General features: G+C 37.4%; 1 protein-coding gene and 1 pseudogene across 2 annotated transcripts; both read left to right on the forward strand.

Moving 5' to 3' along the window:
• Window positions 1-3,847, forward strand: LOC114711952 (uncharacterized). Of its 2 annotated transcripts, none has more exons than XM_028896388.1 (7): window positions 1-140; window positions 510-944; window positions 1,042-1,094; window positions 1,638-1,675; window positions 1,847-2,165; window positions 2,392-2,702; window positions 3,106-3,847. In XM_028896388.1, exons 1-7 carry the CDS (start codon window positions 128-130, stop codon window positions 3,623-3,625), a joined length of 1,689 nt encoding a protein of 562 aa, XP_028752221.1. In that variant the 5' UTR covers window positions 1-127; the 3' UTR covers window positions 3,626-3,847. The 2 variants fall into 2 exon arrangements, with proteins under 2 accessions (XP_028752221.1, XP_028752222.1); XM_028896389.1 differs by having other exon boundaries at window positions 513-944.
• A 1,453-nt stretch (window positions 3,848-5,300) lies between these two features.
• On the forward strand, window positions 5,301-9,409 carry LOC114711948 (O-fucosyltransferase 36-like; annotated as a pseudogene).
• The last annotated feature ends 627 nt before the right edge of the window (window positions 9,410-10,036 follow it).

Raw genomic sequence — 10,036 nt, forward strand, 5'->3', positions numbered from 1 at the left:
ACTCACTCAGGAATTGCCACCGCCACAGTGGAGCATTTCAGAGAGGAATAGAAGAACTGAAATTATATCTTCATCCACTCATGCCGTTTACTTGTATATTATTTGAACTGTGACTGAATGAGCTCCCATGCCTTTATTAGGTACTCTCCTCTCCCCTCTCTCCATGTGGTTTTCTCTTCCAAATTTTTCTTTGATTGGCTCTTCATTCCTTGATTTGGTTCTAGTCTTTTTCTTTTTGCTCTTTGTCTTGTAATTACCGAGGATTGGATGGCTGTTAAATTGTACGGAAGACCCGCTAAATATATGTTATTATAACGCCAACGTCATTGGATTAGACTTTCTTGCTGGTTCAATTCCACCCCTACTTCAAAAAGTTTCCGTTCTTTCAGTGGAAGTGAATGATCAATTGCTCGTGAAAATTTTAACACCTCAAGCAAGAATGTGTGTGGGTGTGTGGCTTATGCGTTCGTTGATGTTACTACTGATTACTGTTCTCTAAATTCTGTCAGCAGAGATTGCAAATGCACATCCCTCTTTCCAGTACTCTCCTTGTTCATTGGGGTCGCAGAATAGTTCTTATTATAGATTAGCATCATTTTCCGTTACCTTTGGTAATGAGCAGAGAGTTCGTTATGGTTGGAAATCCCTTCACAAACTTGGAAAGTTAAACTTCAATGTGGGATGTGTTGAGCTGCGAAAAAGCAGGCTACTGATAAAGGCGGTTGCTACTCTTGAACCAAAGGGGTTTGCTGCAAACGAAGATAAATGCTTGGGTCCCAAGGATTCAGATCTGGGTCTAAATTCTAATGCACCAGGACCTTTGCACGAATCTTCTAATGAAGAATCTAAAGAACCTGATGAGAGAGAGAAGTTGAGAAGAATGAGAATTTCAAAAGCAAATAAAGGGAGCATACCGTGGAATAAAGGCAGAAAGCACAGTCCTGGTAACAAATTCACATTGTCCTTCCTTTGCTTTCCTGTTACTTTGGTTTCTATTCCATGATGTTCTAAGATTAGCTCAAATGTTAAAATTCTGAGCAGAGACTTTGCAGAAAATCAAGGAAAGAACAAGGCTTGCAATGCAGAATCCTAAGGTGATGTCATGTAAGAATATCTTAATGTCTTTGCTGATGAAGATTACCATATTAAGCGATATAGCATCCATACTATTGTAATATACTAATATTAATGGATTAATCTACTTTTGTTGTAGAATCACTTATCTCATTTACTGATATACTTTTTTGTATCTTAACTGATATCTCTTTCTGGAAGAAACTGCAAACGACTGAAGCTGGAGGAAACATAAGTTTGATTTCTCGTATTCTTAACTATATCATTCCACACGTATTAACATATTATAATCTTATAAGCGGTACTACTTTTTGATAATTTAAGTTATATCTTATAACTGTGCTCTGCCTTGACCTTGCTAGCCAGATTTAGCATCCAACATTAAAAAAATAAAATATTTTCTCTTGGTGTTATTAAACGCATTCTTCGTTATAACTTTAATGGCCATTCTTAGTGGGTTTCGTGGTGGCATGATCAGGATTAAATAACTTATCTCTTATGCATGAGTTGGTTAAGATCATTTCTCTTGTAACTAATCTATGCAACAAAATTTGGTAATGCAGGTCAGAATGAAGTTGGTTAAATTTGGGCATGCGCAGACGTGAGTATATGCCTTCCTGTGAATGTTACTATTAACTGATTGTCATTCTAGCAAGCAGAAAGATGTCTGCCTATCGTCTTTCAATATTGAGATGAATACTGCATACTAGTTTATTACTTCTTATCCTCCCACCAATTTCAATTAATTCAACCATCTTTATTGATTGAACAGTGCAGAAACAAGAATGAAAATAGGTGCTGGAGTGAAAAAGAGATGGGACAGGAGGCATAGAAAGAAATTGATGCAGGAAACTTGCCACTTTGAGTGGCAGAATTTAATCGCAAAAGCTTCAAGACAAGGCTATGCTGGTGAGGATGAGCTGCAATGGAATTCCTATGAGACCCTGAATGAACAGCTGAAACAGGAGTGGCTAGAGATTGTCAAACAAAGGAATGCAGTGCCAAAGGCAAAAGGCAATAGAAGTGCACCCAAGTCCCTTGAGCAGAGAAGGAAAATTGCTGAAGCCATCTCTACTAAATGGGCTGATCCTGTAAGTGTATAATTTAATAGCTGACTTTGCATGGTTTGGTTTCCCTTTACCTCATCCCCCCCCCCCACCCCAATTTTGTTCAATAAGATAGCACCCTATAGCTAAACCTTGTAACTTTGGTTGTTGACATGGACATTCCAAATTTTGCTTTTTAAGTTTCAACTTAGTCATCTCAGTTGGAATCCTCACCTTGATTCCGTGCCAACTTATGTTGACTGTCAATCAGGAATACCGTGAAAGGGTGTGTTCTGCATTGGCTAAGTATCATGGCACTGAAATTGGAGCTGAAAGGAAATCAAGAAGACCAAGTGGTGATAGTACACATTCCACAAGAAGGAACCCTATAAAGAAAAGTTTTACTGATACTACTATTTCGGAGGGTGAAACTAGAATTCTTGATAAGACGAGGTGGAAAAGAAGTAGATCTCCAGTCTACAAAGATCCTTTGGCGAGTTCTAAGCTTGAGATGATAAAGAATATCAGAGCACAGAGAGCTGTTACAGAAACCAAACATACTGAAGCCATTGAACGAGCAAGGTAGACTTACTTTTTACCTCTAGGTTACTTAAACTTCTGTTGAACTTTCCTTTTCTCTTTATTGATTTACTACTTTGGCTCGGCATTGCGTGAATTTCCATCTTGCTTGTCAGTGTCTTCTGAGATGGTTCACCTGTGTTACTGTCAATATTTACCCTATCATAAATCCAATGTTATTTCATTCGGTTCTCAGTTATGTTGCGACAAATATGACTTTAGGTACACAAGCAAAGCCCATTTCTTTGTCTAGGTTAATCACCTCTTGTTTTCATGACCATACTGAACGCATTGAACATTGGTTGTTTCTGTTTTGTTATTGAAATTAGCTCATTAAATTGCAGCTTTATTTCATTACCATGTAAGTAGCTTGTACAAATTCGTTTAACTATTCGTAAATTTGCAGATTATTGATTGCTGAAGCTGAAAAGGCTGCTAAAGCACTTGAGGAGGCTGCCACCAAGAGTTCCACTGCTCAGGCTTCACTCATAGAAACCAGAAAGCTTATAGCTGAGGCTATTCAATCACTTGAATCCATTGACACCCAACAGATAACTGAGAGTAATGGTTCATGTATGTCTTTGAGTCAGGTTGATGAGGAAAAAGGTAAGGCACTTGAAGTTCCAAACCAGTCAGATATGGGCCAAATAAACGGACACGAAACATTATTAACAAGAGACAAGTTCGAAGATATTCACGGATTTTCCTTGCAGAAGTTACCTAATGGTTCCAATGGCTGCTTCTCTTCGCCTCTTGGTTTCGACAGCCATGTATCAGAAAAGGGTCAAAGTATCAAATCGCGAACCAATCCCTCTCCAACCATGGAGGAAATGCAGCCCCTTAAAGATGACGCACCATCTAGATCACCTACTGTGACTAAAAAGTGGGTTCGTGGAAGGCTTGTTGTAGTGAAAGAAGCTCAGTAAAATTGATAGAGGGAGCTTCGCTCAATTTTCAAACATGATTTAGTGTAGTATCAAAGTGTTGGCCATATGCTATAGAGGTGATCGTTAATACAAAAGTATCCTTTCACTCCAGCAATATGATTTTAATGTGTTTATATGCTCAACGTGACTTAGTTTAGTATCACAGTCTTCTATGTAACTTGGATGATACACAGCGTTTAAATATTGGTTTTTGATGTGTTTCTATGCTCATGGCAATGAGGCTTAAGACAGGCCGAAAAAGACAATAAGATGTCATCACTCAACAACTATGAGAATTTGTTTTGTTTACTTCGAATAGAAAAATGAATTACTACCTCCGGTGGTAATTATAAAAGCCAGTTGACTAATTTGAGGAGATTAAGGAAGTAAGTTGAGTTAGTTATTTGTTCTAAATAGGTGTTGTCTTTTCTAAAATATCTTTGCTAATCAAGTGTATTGACTAGAACTCTTATTATTAGAAGGGCTACTTTGAAAAAAAAATGTAAAATATGAGAGACAAAATGAACTGGAGTTTTATATTTAAGGCCAAAATAAAAATCAAACAGGATTTTATATTAAGGACCAGAGGTAGTACACTAATATATTTTGACATTTGATGAAACTACAGAGAGTAGTTATATTGTCTTAAAAAGTTACATCCGACAGTAAATTACAGTCTTGAGTTAACATCAAATTTGTTGCCTTGATTGCAAATGAAAATTGATCCCGAGTCTTAAATAATTGAATTGGATCCACATCATTATAATCGCACAGCACCACGTCTTTGCACTAATTTCTACGTTCATAGTTAAGCTTTATCTTTGCCATGAATCTTCAGGTACTTGGTAAGAATTTTTCATAGCACAGTGTTTTTCCAGAATTATTTAATGTCAACAGCACCTTGTAATCCCAGTGCTTGCTTTCCTTCTAATCTTCGATATTCCTACCGCATGTAAGTTCTCTCTAACGCAGTCAAGGTTCTGTTCATCCCAGTTGAACGGTTTTGAAGGAGAAGGTTTAACAGATATCACGGTGCAAACTTAAAGGAGTTAATAAACAGAAAAAAAAACCTTAAAGACCTGATTCAAAATAAGAGCAAATTACAAGGGCCCAAATTAGTTTTCCAAAAAAAAGGGCAAAGAAATGCGAGAGAATTAACCTGTCATGATTGAATCGAAAATTCATATTTTTTTGAAGCAAATAAAAAACAAATTATATACATAATTAACTATAAGTAGATTAAAAATTTTAGTTAAATCAATTAATATGATATTTTTTAAACACCCTAATCATCTTTAATTTCATCCTTTCGTCTTCTATTTAATTTTATTGTGAGAATATTAATAAAATTAATTTAGAAAAAAATAGATAAACATAAAAATAAATTTTATATATAGAACGAATATCAATTTCACCCATGGGACAAGTATTAATTTACTTAAACAAGATGTATATAGATATTTAATATATCTAAGACAGATCAACGAAGGTGCAACCACATGGAATTAGATGTATCTTAAGATGTTATGTTATACAGATGACGGTTGCAATAATGGGCCAACTAAACTAAAAGACACTTGTTGGAAGGTCCAGTGATCGTTGAAATGGGCGGGTGCCAGGTCATTTTCATTTTTCATTAGCCAAGTGATTGCCGTTTGCTTCCTCTGTGTTCAGCTGTTTGCTTCTTCATCAGCCAAATTTAGAAAAATTAAAATTAAAAAAAAAAAACGCTGTTTGCTTCTTCACCGGGCTTCCTCTCTCATCGTCGGTCGTCTTCATCGCTTCTCAAATCTAATTCACCACCACTGCACTGCCACCACTCACTCGTTCACATTTCACTGTGTCACACTCACCGACTCAACGATTCGTTGCCATTGTTGTCCTCTGATTTTGGCTCTTCTTCCCTCCGAGTGAGCCACTCAGTTGCTCACCGATCCGCTCTCGGGCTCTTGGTTTGGTGCCCTCTACCATGGCCAAGAAGAATTCAGTTCAGAGGGATTCGTCTTCCGACGAAGAAGACGACCGCCACAACCTAATCGAGCAGAACGAGAGGAAGCCCCCTTCTCCCCCCACTACCATCACCTCCACTGCATTCCACGTGGAAAATTTCAGCTCTCGCATTCCCCGTTTCAATTTCAATTTCAAGTTCCAGAAGAGGTACTTGTTTGCTATTTTCCTCTCTTCATTCTCCTATTCTACTTCACCACCGATCCCCACTCCCTCTTCCCCACCCACCTCTCCTCTCTCAAGTTCGATTCCCTCGCCGATCAAATGAAGGAATCTGAGTTGCATGCTTTATATCTCTTGCGTCAACAGCAATTAGGTCTTTTGGGTGTTTGGAACAGAACATTTAACGAGTTGTCGTTGTCCTCTGTGAATTCCACGGTTGATTCGAATTCGAGTTCTCAAACGGCGGGGGTGAATCGCTCGCCAGAGCCATTGTTGGAAGATCTTAAATCTGTGTTATTTAAGCAGATATCTTTGAATAGAGAGATTCAAGATGTTTTACTGTCTCCCCATAGGACAGTGGGCTTGGTTGAACCTGAATTTGATTTTGGGAATGGTAGTTTGGGTGGGGATGTATCGTTATGATAGATGTAGAACGGTGGTGGATCAGCATTTTTCGCAACGAAGAACAATCGAGTGGAACCAAAGGCTGATAAGTTTTTGCTGGCTATATGCGTTTCGGGTCAGATGTCCAACCATCTGTTGCTTAGAGAAGCATATGTTTTTCGCTGCTCTTTTGAACCGGGTTTTGGTTATTCCTAGTCATAGAGTTGATTACCAATATGACGAGTGTTGGATATTGATCACATAAATAAGTGCTTGGGAAGAAAGGTTGTGATCTCCTTTGAAGAATTTCTAATATCGAGAAGCATCATATGCACATAAACAAGTTTTTTATGTTACTTTTCACAACCCCAACCTTGCTTTCTTGATGAAGAACGTTAAAGAAGTTGATCAGTCATAGGTTTGTCATTTACTAAACCTCAACCTGTCTGGGATGAGGATACAAGGAAGCCCAAGAAGAGGACGGTTCAAGATGTTTTGTCTAAGTTTGCACATGATGACGATTTGTAATGGCTATTGGAGATGTTTTCTTTGCTGCAGTGGAGCAAGAATGGTTAATGCAACCAGGTGGTCCAATTGCCCACCGATGCAAGACTCTTATGAGCCCAGCCGACTTATTTTGCTAACTGCTCAGCGATTTATTCAAACATTCCTGGGAAGGAACTTCATTGCCTTACATTTTCGAAGACATGGCTTTTTGAAATTTTGGTGCGTGCATTCTCATCCCTTCCCAGTACTAACCCAATTTAGATGTGCATTATGTCTGGAAATACGGCATTATAGATTATGACCTTACTATGATATTTTAATGTGTAATTTTGCCTGCATTGGAATGCTTCTATGAATTGAACTGGCCTGCAAGGTTTCTTTTTGTTTCTGGTATCATTTTATATTTGCCTCTGATGATTGTTTTCATGTTTTCAGTAATGTGAAAAAACCAAGTTGCTTTTACCCATCCTCAAGCTGCTGATTGTATCTTGAGGGTGGTGATAGGCCCAACGCACCTGTTATCTATCTTTCCACGGATGCAGCAGAGAGTGAAACTGGTCTACTTCAGTCACTAGTGGTACTAAATGGCAAGCCTATTCCACTTGTTAGACGCCCAGCTCGTAATTCAGCAGAAAAAATGGGATGCTTTGTTATACAGGCATCATATTGAAGGGGACTCTCAGGTGAGATGACAGTGCTACTTTTTTGGGATCTAAATTTAAATTATAGGATTGTAAACTGTAACCTCTTTTTCATGAGCACATTATTATATTTTCCTACTGAATCTACTAGATGGATCTTCTGTTTTTCTACTTTTGACTGAAGTTCAGAATAACAAAAGCTCTGAGACGCCTTGGATCCTAGGTGGTATGATTTAGTTCTTGACATCTATGTGTAGATTTATTGTTTATGTTCGTTACTATAGGGATTTACCCCATTCCTCAAGCTGCTGATTGTATCTTGAGGGTGGTTGAAAGGGCCAACGCACCTGTTATCTATCTTTCCACGGATGCAGCAGAGAGTGAAACTGGTCTACTTCAGTTACTAGTGGTACTAAATGGCAAGCCTATTCCACTTGTTAGACGCCCAGCTCGTAATTCAGCAGAAAAATGGGATGCTTTGTTATACAGGCATCATATTGAAGGGGACTCTCAGGTGAGATGACAGTGCTAGTTTTTTGGGATCTAAATTTAAATTATAGGATTGTAAACTGTAACCTCTTTTCATCAGCACATATTATTATATTTTCCTACTGAATCTACTAGATGGATATTCTGGTTTTTCTACTTTTGACTGAAGTTCAGAATTAGCTAAAGCTCTGAGACGCCCTTGGATCCTAGGTGGTATGATTTAGTTCTTGACATCTATGTGTAGATTTATTGTTTATGTTCGTTACTATAGGGATGATGGCGGTGCCCACTGCTATGAATATGCCTTGTCTTTTTAATTATTTATCTTGTATCCTTGCACACAAAACAAATATATTTGCCCTTTCAGATCAATTTGACTAAGAATCTGTGTTCTATTCATACAAATCTAATTATTATATTGGTAGTGGCAAGGCTCAACATTTTTCAGGATAATTTGAAAGTTTTAAGGGCTTTAGTCTATGGGATGCTCAACTTTTTTGCTTTCAATTGTGCTATGTGGTTTTTAACATATTTGTGATTTGTGATTGGATCTTTAGAATAGAGGTCTAAGATAATTGGGCCCGTCGTCGATGATTTATGTGTAAACTCTAACAAGTCATGTAATAGCTTATAATTATTTACTTAAATGCTAAGTATAAAATTATGATAGCAGATGGCAGCGTTCTTGCTGCCATACAAGGCATTCTCTACTTAAATTGTCTAGTTCTGTTTTATTTTCCGTTTTGGTTGTGGAGGAGGAGTCTCTTATAGTCCATGAAATATTGTTTATCAGTACTGTTTGACTTTTGCCTGAAATATAAGTTAATGTAATCTAAAGCAAATTTAATATTATCATGATAGCAAAAGTTGTTTACCTCCTCCTTCATCCATCCTACTTTGAGTGTCTGACTGTCTGATTTCTCCCTGAAGTGCTAATATTAACTTTTTTGAATTATTGATTTCGGTGATTTTAGAAAATCAGAGGGTTCAAGAGCTTTACTTTCCCTTCTTTCGCCATTGCTTCGTTTGTGGAATGATGGAATGGAACTAGATGATTGAGAAACCTCTTTGGCATATTATGTGTGCTAATTACTTTAGAAACGATAAGTTTTCTGAGTCCTCTTTGTTCGTTACCTCTGGATTCCTTTGCCTGCTGACTATCTATAAATATTTTGATGCTGAAGGTGGAAGCAATGTTGGACAAGACTATATCTGCTTTGTCTAGTGTGTTCATTGGAGCCTCTGGTTCCACTTTCACTGAAGACATCTTGAGGCTTAGAAAGGATTGGGGATCGGCATCACTATGTGATGAGTACCTATGCCAAGGTGAGGAACCTAATATTGTGGCTGAACTAGAATGAAGACACCGCGGGATTATACGTCGTTTGTGTAATTATGACCCCAGAACTTGTCCTAACATAGGTTTCATTGGCTTTTGTCAATGTGTATCTGTCGTGTATGATATGAATAATGTAAAATTAGTGATTCGGATAATAAGTATTGCTTCTTACATGTATTCTTTGAACCCAGTGAGTAGTGTTAATAATGTAAGCATAAAATTTGAAATTGGCTCTGAGATTATTTGGTTCTTTAACATCCAATTTCTGCTTTCTTGTTTTTGCGGAAATGGAACCGGTTGACAGCGACTCATGAGCTTCAACCGAACTGATTAGCCAATAGGAAAAGGGAATTCTCAGAGAATCTTGTGTGTCTAAATAAAACAGCACGAGGCTAGTTTTCAATCTTTGTTTTCTGTTGCAGTAATTCTTGCATTGTATTTAGAGCCTATTTGGAATTACGTTCAAAAACACTTATAAACATGTTTCACGTAAGCTGAGACAAAACCCTATTATATACTTATCTCATATTCTATAAACATGATTGAAAAGTTGCTTGTAAATCATTAATGCTCTTTGGAGTGGTCCATAAAGAGAGAATATTTAGAAAGATTGGTTTATTGATGACCAACGATGCTTTTTTTCTTTTTGTGTACAAGAGAGGGCTAGAGCCCAACGAGGAAACTTGGGGATTAGATCCCAAGCTTGTTTGTTTTGTTTTTGTTTTTGTTTTTGTTTAAGATATCAAATAATTTAATCCTCATATTTTATCCAAAATTTCAATTTGATCTCCAAAGTTCTATATCCGGTACATTGGCTGTTGTATAGTTTGTACTGTAAAACAAGTTAGTGCTCGTATTTTTCCAATTTTTTAAATCAAGTTC

Source organism: Neltuma alba, unplaced genomic scaffold (assembly GCF_004799145.2).
Source record: "Neltuma alba isolate B1F8T4 unplaced genomic scaffold, ASM479914v2 tig00011323_pilon, whole genome shotgun sequence".
NCBI classification, from domain to species: Eukaryota; Viridiplantae; Streptophyta; class Magnoliopsida; order Fabales; family Fabaceae; genus Neltuma; species Neltuma alba.